The sequence below is a fragment of the Macrobrachium rosenbergii genome, chromosome 29 (assembly GCF_040412425.1).
Source record: "Macrobrachium rosenbergii isolate ZJJX-2024 chromosome 29, ASM4041242v1, whole genome shotgun sequence".
In the NCBI taxonomy this organism is placed as follows: Eukaryota; Metazoa; Arthropoda; class Malacostraca; order Decapoda; family Palaemonidae; genus Macrobrachium; species Macrobrachium rosenbergii.
Window position 1 is genome coordinate 11,394,584 of NC_089769.1, and position 22,553 is coordinate 11,417,136.

At 34.7% G+C, this 22,553-nt stretch overlaps 1 protein-coding gene across 1 annotated transcript in view; it reads left to right on the forward strand.

Moving 5' to 3' along the window:
* Window positions 1–22,553, forward strand: part of LOC136854592 (zwei Ig domain protein zig-8-like) — a 32,322-nt gene that overhangs the window by 4,629 nt on the left and 5,140 nt on the right. The window contains exons 2-4 of the mRNA XM_067131036.1: window positions 12,200–12,320; window positions 17,783–17,994; window positions 18,129–18,339. Coding sequence (XP_066987137.1) covers window positions 12,272–12,320; window positions 17,783–17,994; window positions 18,129–18,339 — 472 coding nt within the window. The 5' untranslated portion in view covers window positions 12,200–12,271. The remainder of the gene's footprint in view (window positions 1–12,199; window positions 12,321–17,782; window positions 17,995–18,128; window positions 18,340–22,553) is intronic.

The following is a 22,553-nucleotide window of genomic DNA, read 5'->3' on the forward strand; positions in this document are numbered from 1 at the left end:
TATATGTGTGTGTGTGTGTGTGTGTGTGTGTGTGTATAGAGTGTATGGAAGAAAGTGGAGACAATGTCTTACCGTTTCAGTAATGCGGAATACGCGGACATGACGTTTAATTACGGTTTTTGTAATGAGAACGTGGATGCTGCTGTGCAACGGTACAGAAGAAAATTTTTCAACAACCTCGTGAGAAAGGAACTTTCCCGGGAATAACCGCAACAGCAGAACGGATAAGGGAACACGGGAAGATAAGAGAGATCCTTGACCCTTTGTATCAGAGCCCCGACATAAGTGCGAGAAGAATTTCATCTTGATTCGGAGTGTCGAACACGAAAGCATAGAGGAGAGTATTGAGAAGTGAAGGGCTTCGTCCGTATAATCACAACTAAGTTCAATATCTTCAGGAAGGGGATTCTGACAGGCGGCTAGAGTTCTGTAGGTGGTTGCAAGATAATTCTCAGCTACTGAGTTGGATTTTATTAATTGATGAAGCTACATTTACCCCTAGGGAGCTACAAAATGTCTACAATGAACATTGGTGGGCAAATGAAAATCCACAGTTATAAAAAAAAGAAATCAGCGATTAGGCCGATGTGAGTAAAATACATCCAATTCAAAAGTATTCTTTAACACTGAACAAAGGGGGAGGATAACCAATGCTTCACTGAAATCCTCTCCCTCCCCATCAATGGTATTCACTGGACACTTGAATAAAAATAAAAGAAAAGCAAGTCTAACTGATTATCCCTTCCATCAAAGATAGGCCTGTTTATTAGACACCTATCAAATGTTTAAAATATTTTACTGAAAATCTCTTCATCCCCATACAAAGTCTTCATCAGACACCGATCAAAGAGGAAAACCATCAGTGAAAATGTCTTCGTCTCCATCGAATGAAAAAAAAAAAAAAAAAAAAAAAAAAAAAAAAAAATTGAAAATTCCTTTCCTTTCTTCCTGTCTAAAGTAGTCTATTCACAGAGTAATCGAAAGAGGTAAAAAAGCCCATGTTATTAAAATTACAGTATTCTTCCTCCCTACTTTCCTTTGTCATCATGACTACTGTCCCAATCACTCATTCAGCTCGGGAGTAGACCTAGTCCTGACTCCTGATTCAACCATTCCGTGACGAGGCGGAAGGACAGGATTCAACGATCAAAAATGTAGCCAACCATTATTTACAATATATTTTCTTGATACGAAAACCATGCGGTACCGTTGTAAGCTGATCATTAAAATTTGTTTATATGAAGTCTGTTCACAGGTCACTAACTAGTTGAAGGGACTGTAATGTTACACTGTTCAATAACTTGCCTTATTCCCTTCCCCACATCCCAGGCTACTCCGACCTCTCGTAAACAACCAGGCTCGCCTGTCAGGTGTCAGTGGTGAACGGTTAACGGTTATTTTAAAAATTCATCTCATTGACAAAGGAAGCCTTTAAATGCATATGTTTATGAAACATTTCCTGCTCAGAATGACTTCTTTCATTTCCCAAAATATTTACATAAACTCGTGTTACACCCTGTATATATATATAATTTATATATATATATATATATATATATATATATATATATATATATATATATATATATATATACGTGTGTGTATGTGCACATGTACAGTGAAGGGAAGAATGTAATTTTTAAATCTAATTTTATACATTCGAACTCAAGGTTACAGAGACCGTTAATATCAAATTCACCATCCCTTTCCATTTTTTACACCAAAAGGGAACTGCCTATGAAAAATACATCTGCCTTGTCCAGGATTCGAGCTTATGACTTTTGGTAATATATATATATATATATATATATATATATATATATATATATATATATATATATATGTGATGTATGTGTTTATGTATATGTATATAAATATACATATTGTATATATGTATATATATGATATATAATACACACATATATATATAATATATATATATATATATATATATACACATATATATATATATATATATATATATATATATATATATATATATAAAATATCCGCTTGGTAACCTTTCTTCGATATGTTAAATAGAGTTGTTTAAAATTAACTGAAAACAAAGACTATATCAACATATTACGAGCAAAGGATCTAGAAGATTCACCCTTTCATAGTGGATTATTTCTCAAGCAAGCTATATTTTTTATGATTAAGTCATAATTCTACTTTTACTCTATGATCGGGTTACTAAGACTTCGAGTATAAATTCAATAAACGCATTCCGTACTGGTTCTATGAGAGCCTTCTTTCACTTGGTTCACAGTCTGGAATATTAAGAATGCAACATTACATAGATTAAATCTTATTTAAACAGTTTTCCTCGTTTTTATTTACTTTATTTAATTCATAAATTTGACAGGTAAAATGGATTTCTTAAAACAAATATAATAAACTGCCATCTTCTCATTGTTATATTAAAACTTTATTGTTTGTTAACAAATTATTTCATAAACATTTCCATAACGCAAATATGAAACGAAACTCGAAATAAAAATTCTTTATCACGGATTATGAATTCCTATCTCTTCATATTTCCCACAAAAATATTTTTTTTAAACGTTCCCACTTATTCAACATCTGGTGAATTAAAACCAAATACCTTTTGCGTTTTCCAACCCAAAGGAATAACAAAAGCTTTATGTAATTCACAGCTCAAAATACTTTAATCGGCAACGAAAATATTTTGTGTTTTGTGCAAGGAGAGATTTCCATTATGGACTAAGTGGGGAGATATTGCACAAATACTTTTGGATGAATTTCGACTATATCTGGCAGTTACAATTCACCATAATTATTATTAGTATATATATATATATATATATATATATATATATATATATATATATATATATATATATATATATATATATATATATATATATATATACACACATATAAACATGTATATATACACACACACACATATATATATATATATATATATATATATAATATGCATATATCCATAAATATAAATATATATTTCTTATTTCAGTACTGCGTTTTAGAGGATAGCTCAATATATATATATATATATATATATATATATATATATATATATATATATATATATATATATATATATATATATATATATATATATATATATATATATATATATTATTAAAAAGTCCATATACTTCAACTATTATACAACTGTTCTCGTCTCGGTCGATGTATATTTGTCGAAATAATAGTGGTTTATTCACTATTTTACGTTTCTTTGTTACTTTCACGGTGCTTATGTGCACACACAAACAAACAATTATATATATATATATATATATATACTGTATATATATTACTCTCAGCAATTAGTTTAGAATACAGTTGCAAACACTACATTCTTCTCCAACTTGACTACAACTCTCGACAGCTGACTAATTAGCAGGCACGTAACCACTTCTTCAGTAAACAGAAACATAAATTTAAACATAAACTTCCTATATCCCTCAGACCCTCTGGAAAAAAAACACAAGCCACATTCATCAAGCTACAAATCAAATATGAACCCCATGTTCAGAAAAATATGTCATTACTGCAACTTGATATATCTGCTCGTTAGGCAAACCCAAGCAATCAAAAAAGTTATCACCATAAGTCTAATTTCTATTGACATACATGATTTTTTTCTTCTTTTCCTTCTTCCTATCATTATTACTGCCACTACTACTACTACTAATCGAGGCGACTGCATGATTAATCAATTATGGGTAATCAGGAGTAAATTAAAGCTTAACATTCACTATGTTCATAAATTTTCCAAATGCATGAAAGTTTAAGACATCACGTTAAATCAATAAAATTTTACAGTAACAGAGACTTCTTTTTTATGAATTTTTAAAACAAAAACTGTAATTTTTGGTAAGCAAACTTACACTCAGTGGGCTTTCCGGGCATTAATTTGATTTTACGCCTCAGTTTATGCAGGATACATTCGCTCGCTATAAGGTCAACCCTTCTGAATCCAATCTTAAGGATGGCATGAAATGGAGGTAACACCAAATGTGTGATCTTTACGTTTTAAACACCGATTTTTGGGATGGGGTTGCTGGCCTATTCCCAAACAGCCACATAAATACACTGAAACATTTGGTTTTTAGATATACAAACTTACTATAGAAATCTTTTTAGATGAGTCACTCAGGGCAATCAATCTACGGGTATTCCTGTATTTAACTGAGCTATTGACGTATAATTCATTCACAAAATCAAAAGTAAATATGTTATAACAGTTTAGATATTACTAATACAACTAAATTAAAATGCAAAAGTACAATGCCCTATTGCAATGAGTCTGATTGGATATCTCGACATATAAAATATATACGAACATGTATATTTTGTCAAATTTAGCCTCAAGTCTTAGAGAAAGTACTTGGTCTCTTTTCCTACCCTTTACTGAATGATGTTAGACCCTCAAGCCCTGTACAGAGCGCCGAATATACAGTGCCTTATCTCCAGACTTGTTGTAGATGGGATTTGTGTAGAGCTGACTGGCACCCATATGCAATGCTTTATAGCTTTTATTTCATTCGTTCCCTTCCAACTATTTCTACCCAACTGTCCAACTTCTTTACAATTATCTTACTTCAGTTTTCACTGAAGTAGGAATCCTTCACGAGAGTACTATGGGAATCGCGAAATGTGACACGTTAAACTATCCAATATAATAATAATAATAATAATAATAATAATAATAATAATAATAATAATAATAATAATAATAATAATAAATAATAATAATAATAATAATAAATTGACTAACTCTGTGTGAGGGACCTATCAATATAATCTTTCTTCATAATGTTACGATTAATTTTCCTCTATAAAGTCATCTCACTTACATCCCTGTTCATTACATTCATTCATTTTTAGATCTGTCATGTGGTAGGGCACACGGCTCGTAACTGATGTACCCGTGTTCGATCCCTTAACCAGATACAAAACGGAATGGTATGGGGGCGTTGTAAAACATCTAGAATGATTCTGTCGACTTTAAGTGAATTGAGTGTTAATCACTGTTATTGGACAAAGCTGAGAGAGAGAGAGAGAGAGAGAGAGAGAGAGAGAGAGAGAGAGAGAGAGAGAGAGAGAGAGAGAGAGAGAAACTAGTGATCTATCAAAATATAAACCAAATTATCGTATTTAAAAATGGGGGAGGGAGGGCGTTTCTCTCTCTCTCTCTCTCTCACCTGTTGCCGCCCTTTCTCCCACATTTTATCTTGATCTTCAATCTTACACGTTCTTCACTTCCCACTTCATACTCACTTTTTCATATTTTCCTATCATTCTCTACCCTAATTCTCCCATTTCCTTCCCTCCGTTGCACCTTACTGATGTTTGTCTTAAAGACATTTGATCGAATGCTAATTTCTTTCCCATTAATCTTATGTGTATGCAAATGGCCACTGATGGTAGCGAGTTTGCTGAGATGGACGACATATTTTGACGATGTTTACAACTAGATATAATAGTTTTCTTAATTGAAATAAAAACAGAAATTTAACGAAAATGATCCATTTATAATTCTCTTGGGATATGGCATGTCCTCATTTCCCCAAGAAGGCAAATTGACAAAAGAATACAAAAGGCCATTAATTGAAGCTTAAAAAATATTCAGTGCGCTGATAAGTCTTAGAGACGCCAGTGCAGCACCATATACAAACATATTTCCTTGGTGAACAAATTGGTTTTATCAATTAAAAGCACCTTACTCTATCTTTGTACGCGTTCTACCATTCTTTCCTTCTCTTACCAACACTATCCGCTACTGATTTCCTTCCTTCCCAGTAATATTATTGTAATGTATTTATAACTGTTCCTGCTTTATCCATTTTTACTTCCCTTGTCTTCAATTTGATTCCACTCTAACCGGTTTCCCCCCCCTTCAAAACCCCATCATTAGTTTCATTATTTCTTCCCTCTTCTCGAACAGACAGTTCCTTCCTTTTCTTTATTCACAGTCCCTGTATTTTATCAGTGCTTCCCAATTCAATTATCTATGGACTGTTTCATTATCCGCTCCATACTTGTAGTGTTACAACACCTACCTAACTTTTTACGCTTTTTCCTTTAAATGTATTCCTGGTTTTGTGTTGCATAATTTGTGGTAGTTGCAGTGGTAATCTGACTTATAGTGATATAATAATAATAATAATAATAATAATAATAATAATAATAATAATAATAATAATAATAATAAACATCAAAAACTTACGATAGTTTTTAGTATAAATGAAATAAAAGTGACAGACAGGGCATTATAAATATGAACATTTATTACTGATATCTGATCAAGCTTTTCAAAGCTCTCTGGAAACTTTGTAATTGGACAACAGAATAATAATGGATTAAATTTTCAATAAAAATGATAATAGAAATAATACTGATAATAATAACAACATGATGATGTTTCAATGGTTTCTTATTAGTCTTGATTTTACTATCATTTAAAATTAAACCAGTTCTCTCAAAGCTAGGGCTGAGCTATACCCATAATTGTTATTATTGTTATTGCACGTTGCTCATGATTTAAGATTATTTCTAATACTCTTCCTCCTTGCAACCTTCCTTGTACCGTTTTTCTTTTATTTTACACAACAGAGATCATCAACTTTTGTTTTTGAATCCTGCTGCTACCATTAATCTATTTTATTTTTATTTTACTCATTCGCTCTCCCTTGTCTTGCATCATTAATCCCTTGGTCGTCTGACTTGTTTTTTTGTTGTTGTTGTTTTCCTATATTTCACCATCCCCTCTTTGTTTTGCTTCTATACTTTCGGGTTTCTCTCATTCGCTTCTACTACTTTATTCTGTTTTTATACACCCGTCTGGTCATATTCGCATATAGCTTCCTTCATTCTTCTACTTATAACTTACATAAATTTTTTCCTACCTTTAGTACCCGTTTTTTGTAAGGCTTTTTCTTGTCTTTGGTCTTTCCGTCTTTCCTGTTGCTTCGATATCACCCCCCCCAACTCTCTCTCTCTCTCTTATAATGTGTAGGTTGTTCTGGGTGCTGTTAACATGAACGTCTCTATTTTAAGCCTAAGTATCCATCCTTTCTGTGAAAAGGTAATTGCTGTATCTTCCAAGTATGAGAGCTTCCATCACCGTAACATAAAAATTCGCCATAAGCAGAGACAGAGAAAGATAATGCACCTCCTCGGGAAGAATTTTTAATATTCCACCAGCTTCTTGATTACCATAAAGTTCCTACGTCTTCAAGGTATCATTACTTACGCTAAATAATTTCTGTCACTTATCTCCTGCGCTGTTTTCATTTGTCTAAACCAAGGAATCTATGGGAGCTATGTGGTAGCAATGGAGGAAGAGGATATGCCACGCAAGGTCGCATTTTTTGTTGATCACTTGAGTAAATCCCACCAATAGCAATATAAAAAATGTAACACGAATATTCTCAATGAAGAAGCCTTATCTTCGAATCGTCCTTTCTTCCCAAGAAACGGCAAGAAACATAAAAGAAACGCTACAATATTATAACTTATTGAACGAGATACATAACGCCCTGGAAAACAGATTTTGAAAAGAAAGGAAAAAATAAGAGCCACTTTAGCCCCGAATACATATTACGCCGATCACGTATCTTACAGGGGATACGCAAGTTGCAAAAGAACGTATGTATCATTCTAAATATATTTATTACCTTTTGCCCGTGAACTAAATGGACTACCAACGAAATAATACACCAGATAATGCTTCTTCTTGCTTCAAGTCCTAGTTAGCATTATGTAGAAAAAACAAATATGGAGAATACAACAGGGATTTATTTCCTGCATTTCATATTCCGAAATATTCATCTCTCACTTAATGTCAGTCTTTCTTTTCTTTCCTTCATTCCTACCACTGGCATTCACGACCGTTCTCCATCATTTTTATAACCACCGTTTTCCTTCCTCTTTTTTCCTTTTCTTCCTGAGCACTTACTATTTTGTTTCAATCCCCTTCCGCAGTTGTTTTTATCTCTACCAATTCTTCTATTTTCCTTTACATTTTCTTCACTTTTATTTGTTTCACTTGCCTCGCTCCCTGGTCTCTGTCATGCTTTCTTTTTCCAAGCTATTTCTCAAACATTCTTTTTTGCTTAACCTTATATACTTAATTATTCTTCATTCTTTATTTGATATCTGTCTCTATATCCATTCGTTTCTCCTTTGGGTGTATAAGGTATTGCTTTCTATGTCTTATGAAACTAATTCATTATGGGACCTTCCTATCCTACATTCTTCTCGACTATTTTATGTATCGCATCTTTCTTCCTCTACTTTCTAATCGTACTTCTCTTAGATTTCATCTTCATTTTCTCTCCTCTAAGTTCTTATATCTTTCCAAGACATATTTCTTGTAGTCAGAACCCTGTAATCAATTTCATCGTATTTTATTTACCTCAAAACTATATCCTTTTCTGAGCACACACTAAGCACCATAATGCACAATGAGCCATAATACACACTCTTTACCTGATATCTATTACATTTACCTCCATCAATCCTTCCTTCTACTGAACGTTCCTGTCCATCGAACCATTTTAGGAGGGTGTTAGTAGTCTCATACCGGGAACTCTATGGCACAGCTCATCATAGCGAGCTCCTTCTGCCTCTTAGATCTCGATCTCTTGCTTTTCTGCCATAATACAGTTACCAAGGGGAACGTCAGTCCTTTCTAGGGTCTCTCCTCTTCCTACTTATGTCCCAGGCTCTCCTTTTAGGTTCTGTAAAAGAAAACTATTGTGCCGGCTTTATCTGTCAGTCCGCCCTCTTAAAAACTACTGGGGCTACAGGGCTGCAAATTGGTATGGTGATCATCCACCCTACAATCATCAAACATACCAAATTACAGCCCTCTAGCCTCAGTAGTTTTTATTTTATTTAAGGCTAAAGTTAGCCATTATTGTGCTTTTGGCAACGATATAGGACAGGCCACTACCGGGTCGTTGTTAAAGTTTCATGAGCCGCGGCTCATACAGCATTATACCGAGACCACCGAAAGATAGATCTATTTTCGCTGTAGCGCCTGAAAAGAAAACTCGATTGGGCCGAAAAAACTTCGACGCATTTTTTACTTGTTTTAATATGATTTTGAAGCAAATTTTTTTTCTATTTGGGGAAAGACTAATGTCCCTTCCTTCTCATCAATTGAAAATTAGTTCCGGCCTTTCGGATATTTTTAGCCATGGATTTTCTTCTCTCTTCATCCCAGGTGGCTCTACACATCGTCAGCTATTCCAAAGCTTTTGACTTTCTGTCCATAATCCTCTGATCCCATAAATTCCTCTATATTCTCTGCTACAAACTAATCTAGAGAACCCACAATATACTTAAGTTCGATGCCTCCAAGACTCAGTTCTGTCACATTTCTCTACCTATACTTCCTACAACTTTTCCAGTGTGTGATTAAAATGAGATTAAAATTTCCTCCTCTATTAGACTCTTGTTATTCAAATTACATCATATTTATCTTAAGTACATTATGAAGTTCACCTTGATAAATCTGTCTCTATAAATGTTGCTTTCCATTCAGGGTTGGACCCAGCTGTTTCACTTCATCTTTTTCTTGTTTTCCTTCGGCTATTCGTAAGATAGATATGCTTACTGAGACACTGACATCCAAACATAGTTTATTTATTACTTGGGTTCGTTACTTGAATGTTTTTGTCTTGTCATACGTATTTTCATATTTGTCATTAAAACCGTACCGGTCTATTCTTTCTCATTTCTTGTTTGATATCTGTATTTACTTGAGTCTGGAAAACAAATGTTTAAGTTACAAACTTACACTTCAGGGATTATTGCTATCTTATTTTTCTTTCCTCCACTCGTCTTCATTTCTAAAAAATACTTTCCCACCTTGCCATTAATTTCATCAGTTCATCTTCACTAATCCTTTCCAATACCTCTTACCAATTTGACGTTAACATTTTCATCACGTGAGTTTGCTTTCAAGCTTACTCTTCGTCGTTCGTTTATTTTCCCATTCATTCTTTCTTTTTCTTGCCTCGTGTTAAGCTCAGTTCCATCCCCGCCACTGTCACTAATACCACATCTATTACTAAACCCACTCATGTGTATAACGTTGGTAACTCAAGCTCCTTTCCTTTTCACTGTCAATGTCCGTCACTTTCCCAGAGGATATAAATTCTGTGATATCTCCTGCTACGTGTTGCCTTGCAGTTCAAAGTGAAGACGGCATTAGTATGCTTTGTACGACTACTGCTGGTGCTACTAGAGCTACTATCATATTCTATGTGCTGTACATTTGTGACCCTGTCTATTTTTCTGTCTATATTTTATTATTTTTCGTTTATAATTTTACTTTCTGGCACCATTTTTGCTGCACTTCTCTCTCATCATTAAACTCTTTTCCCGTTTTCGTATTTTCCGTTTTATGGTTCATAATGATTAAGTAATGAGCCTTACAGGTTATTCTATTTGTTTCTATATACAAAGGTTATTCTCTCATCGTTTCTACATTCCTGTCCTTGCCGCCAGTCCCCTTCCCTTTGATTTTTCATTAATATTTTTCTTCTGTATGTAGTCTACCTCTAAACTTCTCTCTTGAAAGAGACTTTCTTCCCGCATTTCTTGTCCTCCGCCGAATTACTCCTCGAAATCGGTTTAACGATTTTATTTCTACTCCCTTTATACTCCTTTTTCAAGTTTGCCCTCCCTGATCTATACTACGTTTCTTTCACTACATACATTTTTTTATTTCACTTTAGACAGATAGAGAAGGCAAAAGGCTTGACAGATGCAGGGGAGTGAGCGCTGGGACAAGGCGGAGGTTGTATGGATCATGCATGGTTATGAAACAGTTATGTGAAGTTCGAAAGTAAATGGAAAAAGCTCATGTGATTTACAGGAATCTAAAGAAGGCTTATGACAGATTTATAGAGGGGCAATGAGAAGGGAGGTGATGCCCCGTGGTACCGAGGGTAAGCTGGTCGAAGCGAAAAAAAGTTTTTTATGATGGAAGTGGGGCATCTGTTAAAGAGATTATAGGCGGGAGAGTGTCTGGTGTGGTGTAAATGGAGCTGAGACTCAAGTGTGTTGTGCCTCCAAGGATGTTGCATGTCTTTATAGAAGGAGTGATGGAAGAGGTCAAAGAAATGGCAGCAGAGGTAGTTGCTAACTTCCGCAATCCTGCAACGTCAGTTTCAAATGTGGTGGGATTCAGGGAACCCTTGCAAGTTAAGGAGTAAGATTACCTACATAGAATGGTTCAGACTGGGTGGATAGTTCTTAGAAGATTGCTGAATTTCATTCCACTCTTTTCGGAATTAGATAACAGTTATACGTCGTCGATGAGGGGTAATTTATGACGTTAGATTTCAGTAAAAAAAAAAGAAGGAAATAGACATTCAAATGTTGATAATGTTCAAACGTTTGCTCATGTCATCTACATGCAAGGCCCTTGTGAATTAAAATAGCACATTAATAAACACGGAATGGCAAGAATTTAAACGTTTAGTTATCTTTTAACAGAAATATGTCAATAATGTTGCTGCTGCACAATATTTACTCACTGCTGATAACGATAATAGCAAAACTGTAACCGTTATTTTTAAATAGGTCTGTTTGCATCCATTGATACTGAATAGAGATTAGATGCTGGTTTTGTAAATTACTCCGAAATGGAATCGCTTCCCTTCTGATGCTGCGCTCTCCCAGGTCCAATAATTCACCTGTGGAAATTTGAACATGGTATCTCGCCTTAACAAAAATCATATACAATTTTCACTCTACAATCTGACAATTTTACTAAAATAACGTTTTTATGGAAACAAAACCACTACTTTACAGTTAACATACACACACACAAACACATAATTTACATACATACATACATACATACATACAAACATACATATATATATATATACACATATATATATATATATATATATATATATATATATATACATACATACATATATATATATATATATATATATATATATATATATATATATATATATATATATATTATATATATATATATATATACATATATAATTTTTCCGTATAAACACCTGAATATTTCACGACAGTATTTTAAAAAAGAATGTACTTTTTCTTATAGGATATTTGTGCTTTAACCAAAAAACTAATGTTTTAAGAGAGACACTACCATTTATTAAACAAAAATGTTCCCCTTTTTCATTTGCAGGCAGCGGCGGACGTTGGCGGCGAAAAGCCTAAAGATAAATCGCCATCCAAGACAGAGCTTAGCCGGACCAGTATGTTAAGCTCAAAGCTCCTCCACACCGTCCTTCTAATCCTCTTCTCTGGTGAGTTCTGCGCCTTTTTCCAGCTTCGATCCATCAAAATGGGAAAGAGACATATGGAAGAGTGAAAAGGAATTGGATTCTGTATCCATTACCTCAGTATTTCTACCCTGTGTGAGATGAAGTCCCACCAGGGAGGGGAGAGTTTCCTCATTCATTTCCCCTTCGGATTCAAGTCTTCCAGTAGACAGTGTCTCTAAAAAATGTGGGGACATCGAGAAGATATGTGATGGCTATTAGACATGTTTCCGGGGAATGTGACCAACAGATTCTTTCTCTCTCTTTCTCCACACATACACATTCACACGCACACTCATACATACATACATAATATACACATACATACACACCAAACCACACATATATATATATAATATATATAATATATATATATATATATATATATATATATATATATATATATATATATATATATATATATATATATATATATATATATATATATATATATATATATATATATATATATATATATAAAGGTTGCTACTCCCATGCTCTTTACCTATCTCGGCTACGACTCATACCTGCAGACTAATTATTAAGTATCTAAATAGTTACATAGGCCTAGAGAGACGCGCTCCTTGGGATTTTTACAGAAAAATCAGCCCAAAACACTTGATGAAAGCCAAAAGGGTGGCACGGTTTGGATTCACCTGGAGGGGCGTTTAATTACAAAGGCTTAAAAATCTGCAACGACCATATTAACACAATGAAAATGGAATACATTTATTATGTAGTAAAAGGATGAGTATTTTATCAAAAATATTATAAATGAACACCGTTAAAAGGGAGGTTTTCCTATAAAATAAAAAAAGATGAAATTGTAGTTCTTTGAAAAACAAATAAAGTATAGGTATTACTATGAACAACGCTAAACCTGAAAATTTTCAATGAATAGTACAGTATTAAACAGGAAATAGGAAAAACGTCATTTCTTTGCTTTTCAAAGTTATCGGGTTTTCACATTGCACAAAGGCACCTAAAAGAATTCGTTTAAATATTTTAATATCTTTCTTTACGATGCCATTTTTGATCAACTTTATTTGTCTAACACAAATCTATTAAATCGTAAACAAAACTGCGAAAAGCTGTTCTTATAAAGAGCGCAAAACCTAGAAAAAATTCAAAGACCAAATCAAAAACCCTTTAAAAACCGTTCGATGAGAAACAAAACAATGACTGATAAAAAGTGTCCCTAATAAGTGCTTATACCATCCAGAAAAAGCGTTTCAACGAAGATCGCGCAACAGAAGAATTAACAAAACGACCTGAATTAAGCACCGGCCCCTTGACCTTGACACACTTCAGCACGGGGCCTGACGCCCATGAAACCAGGATTTTACTGAGCAGCCTCGCCATTACTCGTCTCCTACATCGAGTTTCCGAAGGCAGCACGAGGACTAAGCCGAGGTCCATAGAGGGCCTTATCATTCAACTCGCGAAGGATGGTTCGTCCCCAATGGTGCATTCTGGGAAGCAGGCGTCAGGTTTTATGGAGTGCGCTGGGACTCGAACTGAGAGAGAGATGAAATGTGGAAGAAATGTTTATAGAACCTTTCATTTTAGGAACACGGAACAGGAATATATATAAATTGTACACATATATATTTATATGTGTATATAATTACATATAAATATGTGTGTGCGCACGACCTTTCAACATTCATTTAAATTTTTGACATAAAATGGGTTTTTCAAAGTGTGAATAGATATGCTATATACCTTAGCATTAGAAGTATTTAAATGAGCATAAAGATTTCTGTTTTGATATCTTTTAACATGACGATTTAAAGCAAGCATTTTTCTTTAAAACCCAATGAAATTCTATAATTCTGATACATCTCGGTACGACATTAAAAAAACTATATTTTCAGTTTGGATATCTTCAACAAATGACATAATTACATATAATCTGTTACCCTTCCACAGAGCAAGGGCAAATTTCATTTTTAACTTTAGCGGAGTTAAAAGCGACACACAGTTGAATACGGAATCAATATTCTAGCTTCCTTTCCTTACACATCAATGTTATTAGGTAATCACATTGCAGAAAGGCACCTCAAAGAATTTATTCCAATATTTGAACTTCTTTCTTTATTAAGCGCATGTTTCCATCAAATTTTCTTGTCAAAAGCAATAAAACTAAAATCCATCTCATATCATTACAGTATATATATATTATCTCTATCAGTTTCTACTTAATTTCATGTTTGAGAGAAATCATAAATAAACAGAATTGTATTAATATACTTAGTCTCAAGCATCTATATTGCTACGGTGGAGGCATAGTAGTCATAGTACTGCTCACACTTAACTGACTAAAACACCTTTCATTTAATCAGACATATCAGTTTCAGGCTCTAAATTAACTTTGTTTTCACGTATTTCTCCTCCTTTTCATCATCCTAACATGCCACACATTACTCCTGCATAACTCTGGGTTCGGAATAACTAAGAAGTACGTCCCATGGAATTTCCTCCTCCCCTCTCCTCATCCTCCTTTTCCTCAACCCTCCTCCTACTCCTACTCCACCTCCCGTTCCCTGCACTTTTCTTGTGCTTCTGGAGAGAACAGGGACCATTCCAAAAATATTCAAGGAATTTGCTGTATTGCGTAACTCTCACACCTTTAGGCTTCCTCACTGTTGAAAGATAGCAGTTTCTCTCTCTCTCTCTCTCTCTCTCTCTCTCTCTCTCTCTCTCTCTCTCTCTCTCTCTCTCTCTCTCACACACACACAGTTTGGTATGATTTACATATATTTTCCATTTTACAACTTGTCTCTTTCTCTCAACCATGGAGGGAATTACACGAAGCTCTTGCTCTAACTCTGTCTACTTTTATATTCATAACATATAACACTACTCTATAATTGACTTTGACGATGAATTGATAGTTCATAATTATACATACACACAAACACATAAACACACATATATATAATATACACGTGAGAACATATTTACATACATACATACACACACATATATCTATCTATATATATATATATATATATATATATATATATATATATATATATATATATATATATATATATATATATGGATGGATGGAAAATGGAAAGACACCATGAGTTAATGGAACTGCAAGTGATATAGTGCAGTATGGTGGTCACAGTGTAAGTGGGCGTCTAGAGTTTGAAAGCTCAATCTGATTACAAACAAGGTTCTGAACAAATGGCTGAGAGGAACAATCGTTCTGTTGTAGAACTGTAAAGGTAAGAGACAACAGAAACGATTATTGTGGCAATATCATTATTCTGTACATAAAGAAAGGGGTAAACTTCTGAATAAGAGAGTAAGGTGACAAAAGGACTCGCAGGGGAAGAAAAGAGTGGTTAGACAAAGAAAGGTTGCAAGGGCCAAGTCCTAGCTATGAAACAGATGATGTTTGCAGATGATACACTGTTGACTGGGGACAGCGAAGAAAAACTGCAGACGTACTTAGGGTCTCTGAAGCTATCCTTCCCACCAGCAAATGGGGCTAGCTTCAACATCTCTTATTGGATTTCTCCTGTGAGGTCTGCAATTGATAATGCCATGGCTTGCGATGAACTAACATGCACTTGGCAACGTAATCATCAATTCCTTGATAAGCTGGAAATATGACCGTAAATTTCAAAGTAGCTGAACTTGAAAATCTAGTTTCTAACTCCTCATTCAGTAATTATTGATTTCTCGTATTCACCTCATGCCAACAAAGTAGACAGAAAGGTTTGGTGCTCTGATATATTCAGCCTCTAACAGTTTTGTGTAAAAATATTTTCTTTGTCATCCATTGTACATATTTTCAGAGCATATTATAGAAAGAAACTAAATGAGGGTCATACAAGTATTCCTACCCTTTAATAACCGCCAGTACTGACTAACTTACTAACATCAACACCAGCCAACTACTATCACTTGAATAAACACTTGCACACATATGGGAATAAAAATTAATGGGCAAACATTTAGTACCAATTTGTCAAGAGGGCGTTATTTTGTTAATTTTTTCAACTGATCAAACAGTTATCACTGTTTTGCAAAAAGACCATTTTTTTGGCCATCTACCAATATTCTAGTCATTTTGCGGGGTACAGTTGCATACATACATACATACGTCCATACAAGCATTTATGTTACAATCACACACACACATACTGTATATATATATATATATATATATATATATATATATATATATATATATATATATATATATATATATATATATATACACTGTATATATAACCTCGCTAAACCCACGCTTGTTATCAGGATTTTCAGATAATCAAGGTAAATTTTGGATTACCAGATGGATTTGCTGGACATTTCCATTTCAATACTGTTATAATATATTCAATTTGAAAAGATTTATAAAATAAAACAGGCGCATTGTCTCTTCACTGCACACCATCATTCAGTGTTCATTAAAAACTTTATACTGAATAAAATAAAGATAAAAAATGTTAAAATATACTGAAAATTAACTATAGTAAATAATTTTTCATCTAAATCATATTAAAAATACCCTTACGATAACAATAAAATAACTACTGGAACCCGATCACCTAATTTATTCCTATGAGCAATACTATGAAAGACTTCTTTTCTGGCTTAAATAATTATATTTTAAACCTGTTTCACAATACTTCATCAATGTTACAGTAAATATTTTTGTGATACTAGCCAAGCGTACGCGACCTATTTACGGCAACCTTTGGGTTCAGCTAGGCTAGAATAAGCATATTACTTTGGTAAAACAACAACAAAAATGTCGGGCATATTTTATTTCTAAAACATTTCTAACATATATTATAAACCTTCAGTAAAACATAATTATTTTGTTAATACTTGGTTGCCTAGGCTACCGTTTTGTGAAATAAATTCGATTAAAATTGGCTAGCATACCTAGTCTCAACGAAATAAACGGTGCTTTAAGACCGAGCTGCTTTATCTACGCTCTCATTTTTCATAAAATGATGCTTTAAAACCCTTCGTAAGAGCAGCACGGGCTTATTGACGAAAGCTCCATTTGACAAGGTTGAGCTTACGAACAAAGTTCGAAGTTGATATCTACTTTCCGTTACGAAACTTAACTAAAATAACGAGAACATAGATGAATAAGACAATAAATATGTCCTTCAACTTGGTATGCTCAGACCATTATTCAGTATTGTAATGCTTTCAATATCCCCCTTATCCAATACTTTTATATTGTGTGGTCTTCCAAATTTAAGTGACTGTTCAAACATTGTTGATAATTTACCTCACCTTTACGGGGGTAATTATGACGTCAATGATTAACAAATCTTCTTGGAAGTACTTCCAGTACTCACCCCATTATAGCATGTCGTGGAATTTCACAAGAAACAAGATGAGTTTTTTGCCATATGATGCTAATTAATGTGTCATTCTAGTGTATACTAATTCCTCTTTTCCAGCTGATATGTTGGTCGTCGACAGCAAAGTTCGGGGGAAGCCCAACCGAAACAGGGTTGACTCAGGGGATACCGGTGGGATCTGGGGGCAGGACGATAACGCCCCTCTTCCGAAAGGGCCGCATTTCGCCAAGGACACGCCCAAATCGGTCCTGGCAGCCGTCGGAGCTCCTGCCCACATCCCTTGCAAGGCTAGAAACCTTGGGGCCAAATCTGTAAGTACTCGAACCCTAAGACCTTATGTCATAGCTTGAGACTCCAAATATGTAACTCAACTGTCTCGTTCAACCTAAGTACTTTATAATACTAATACTGATAATTATTATAATAATATCTTTTCTACTCTCAGGTGTCGTGGATCCGGCACAAGGACCTACACGTCCTTACGGTGGGATCCTTCACGTTCACAAACGACGAGCGGTTCTCGGCCCACAGAGACCCTTCGTCGGGCGACTGGGTCCTCGTCCTCAGGCACCCACAGCCCACAGACTCAGGCTACTACGAGTGTTCCATTTCTACGAAGCCCGTGACCGCCGTCAGCGTCAAACTGGAAGTTGTCGGTGAGTTGCCCTTCTTCGTTTTGTTTTACTATTATTTTATTATTATTATTATTATTATTATTATTATTATTATAGAACAAGCCCTCAGGGGCCACTGACCTGAAATTCAATCTTCCAAAGAATAAGGCGTTCATTGGAAAGAAGTAACAGAAGGTAATGGGAAATACAGAGAGAAGAGATCACTTATTAAAAAAGAAAAAAAAATACATTAACAAATTAATAAAGATAAAAATGTAAGTTATTAAAATGCAAGGAGAATTGTATTTGGGTAGTAATGCATTGCATCTTCGCCTGAACTTTTGAGGTTCCAATCGCGCGGAACCTCAGGGAGACTGTTCCACAGTCCAGCGGTGTGAGGAATAAAGGACCTCTGGAACTGAGGAGTTCGACAGTCAGGCACATTTACTGCATATTGGTGCTGCTGTTCAGCAAATCTGGTAGCTCTCGGAGGAAAAAGGGGATCAAGGATCAATCATACGAAAGAGTAGGATGATACATATATACTAATGCTTAAGAAAAGCAGAAAAAATGAGAAAATACTGGGCAATGTCATCTGTAATTGGTAAGTTGTGTGGAAAATGCATATTCTCTCCAGACTCCTAGCTAACAGACTGGGATAAGGTTGCTTGTACCACGCCCATCATCGGCTAAAAGCAACCCATCACAGTCAACCAAATATCAGGTGCATAATTCATTGTATAGGTCAGTAAGGGCACAATGGGTTTTAGTGAAATGAGGCTGTATCCTTTCATCCTCACAACCAATGCACTACAAGTCTTATGGACGTATGTATGTTAAAACAATCACGCACAGAATATATAAATATAAACACACACACACACACACACACACACACACACACACACACACACATATATATATATATATATATATATATATATATATATATATATATCCTGAATGAGTAAGTATGATTCAAAGTGATTAAGAGGAAGTTCACGATCTCGGGTGGCGATGAATTAAAGCTGCAAACTCATCTCAATATTACATGAAGGCAACTTGAACAAGGTGAGAGATGAAAATACATTTAAACAACACAGACGAACCCTGAATAATAGAAAACACTGATTTCGGACATAAACATGCAATGATTGCGAAGTGCATCATCAGCCCACTGCATGTTCGTATTCCTCTGCCATTTATAACAGCAAACTTTTTCATATTCCCTGATCAATGTTTGCACGGTAAAGACAACGCCCGATTTGGATTTCACGGGGGAAATAGCAAAATGATTTTTATTGTTTTGGCAACTGTCTATTTATCTTCCTCCTTTTCGTGCAGCATACGCATACACACAATAAAATTCACAGCGTATCATTGCTCCAAAAATAAGATCATTCACTTTTGGGCTTCTATATATGACTAGAGGAGATCGACCCATGCAGAAAATAGCCCTGAGTTCCCAACACTGCGTCAAATCTTACAATACGCATTAACAACTAGTTTGCAATATAAATAATGTGTGCGGATTATTATATTCTTTTCTTTAAAAGGAACTAAGCATCTAAGCATATATACTGTGTCTTTGTTTTCCATCTTCTTTGTTCTTAAAAGGTTGAATATAATTATACTCATACACTCATACCACAGTAAGAGTCTCGCCATTGCACGTGGCTCTTTCAGGTTACATGTCACTTACTGAAGGGAGATAAATGTTCTCTCTTAACATTTACATTCAATCCCTTTACACAATATTTAACTGATATAGATCTGTAAAACAAAATCTTCGTATTTTATTATACCACATACACACACACACACACACACATATATATATATATATATATATATATATATATATATATATATATATATATATATATATATAAATTTCTGAATGTTAGTTGCAACCTCTCAGTTTTATGAATAAATCTGTAAGTATTCATATATATTATATATATATATATATATCATATATATATATATATATATATATATATATATATATATATATATATATATATATAATTTCTGACTCACATCAGGATCGAACCGAGGTCTTTCAACTGAAAGACCTGGGTTCGATTCTGACATGAGTCAGAAATTTATTTCTGTTCCACACGTAATTGTGTTGATATTTCTATCATATTCACTCAGAAAGGATAATTCGAATGAAATGCTGTCAATTGGGTCACTGGTGAGTCGGGAAGTTGGGGAAAACCCGCTGGTGTGCAGGCAGTTAGCCTGCCCAGGTAAAGCCTTAAGTACAGTGGTACACAGGTTCCAACTTCTTTTGTGACTTGTGTGGCCTGGTGGACAGCGGTCTCGTCTTTCGACTGAAAGACCTGGGTTCGATCCTGATGTGAGTCAGATATTTATTTCTGTTCCACACGTAACTGTGTGCTGATATTTCTATATATGTATATATATATACAGTATATATACATATATATATGTTTGTATTATATATAAAATATTCTTATTACCTAAAATATTTTCGTGTTCTGGCAGAAATATTTCTCCCTTATCTCAAAGAGTTTCATTTAGTGAAAATCTAACTTCTGCTCAACGTCAAGGTTTTCTCTTTACTTTTCTATATTACTAATAATTTCTTTTTCAAATTACATTAACCTTTGATCTTTACTGCCTCCAATCAGGTCCTATCACAGTATCTTTCGCCACTAAAACAATTGCTCCTTCCATTTCAAATTCTGCGGTCTTAAGCAATGGTCGAAGTCCCGCCAGTATATATATATAAATAAAGATGAAATTGGGTTCATTTTCAAACCAATAACAACGCTGAATAAATTGCCTTCATTTCCAACCAATATAATGAAAATGGAGGCTAAGTAACTTGCACCTTCAAAGCAAAATAAAAAAGGAAAATGAAATAAAATTGGCAAATAATAAAGATCCTAATATGTTCTGACATTTGGCTGGTATCTTTGAAGTCGCTAATTAGCACTGATTTCGCAACAGTCGGCTCATTATATTACCATGTTTACATTTGTAAAAAGCATGGCAGTTATCATAATGTCTGCATTTTGCAACAAAATCTCAGTCTGAAGCAGAAAAAGCTCCTTAATAAAACATCCTGTTTTTAATATCAGTTTTAATGAATCTCATTTTACATTATATTTAAATTTCAGTTGATTGGCTGATATACTTTAACGAAATTTCAATACATAAGTTCAGTGACGCAAGAACATGACATTATTTGTTACTATAAAAATATTACAGTGTCCATAAAGCCTCTTTAAAATTTAGAAAATATATTACAAAAGCCATTGATGAGATATCTTAATCAGGTTTGTTCTATGTACTCAGCAGTTATCAAAGATTTTATTAATCACATTGCATTTGTATATTTCATGGTTTACTGAAACAAAATCGGATACGCGGACTCCGTAAAGCTACAGAACTAAGCATGGAAAAGATCCACGGGCACGTCCGTCAATTCGTGCATGGCACAAGAAATTTATGGAGACAGGGACAGTGTTGGATAAAGGGAGGAGTGGACGACCAAGAACATCTGAAGAAAACATCGATCGTGTGAGACAAGCCTTTGATCGTTCTCCTACAAAGTCCATCCGTACTGCTGCCAGAAACTTACAGCTACCACGTTCAACAGTGCACAAAGTCCTACAAAAGAACTTGCGATTGTACTCTTATAAAGTGCAACTCAGGCAGGCACTCGAGCCAAATGATAAACCAAGACGAAAAGAGTTTGCAGTTAACATGCTGGAACGAATTTGTTTTAGTGATGAGGCAACCTTTCATGCTTCAGGGAAACTGAACACACGTAACGTGAGAAACTGGGAATCAGAATATCCCCATGTGACTAGGGAACTCCACCGAGATAGTCCAAAGGTGGTGTGAATCATTGCTCCATTTTTCTTCAACGAGACATCAATTACTGCAGATGTTTACCTTGACCTTGTGGCTGAATATGTGGCACCACAACTTAGATGACTTTCAACCAACCATCATTTTCCAGCAAGATGGTGCGCCATCACATCGGGAACTGCATGTTCGTGCGTTCCTGAATCTAACATTTCCAGACCGGTGGATTGGAAGGGATGGCCCAATTCCCTGGCCACCTCGTTCACCAGATATCACTCCCATGGCCTTCTTTCTACGGGGTTATGTGTTAAAGATAATCGTGTATCGAACAAAGATACGGGACATCACCGATCTCAAGCAAAATCACTGATGCCATTGCCATCATTGATGAGGCTACGCTCCAGCGAACA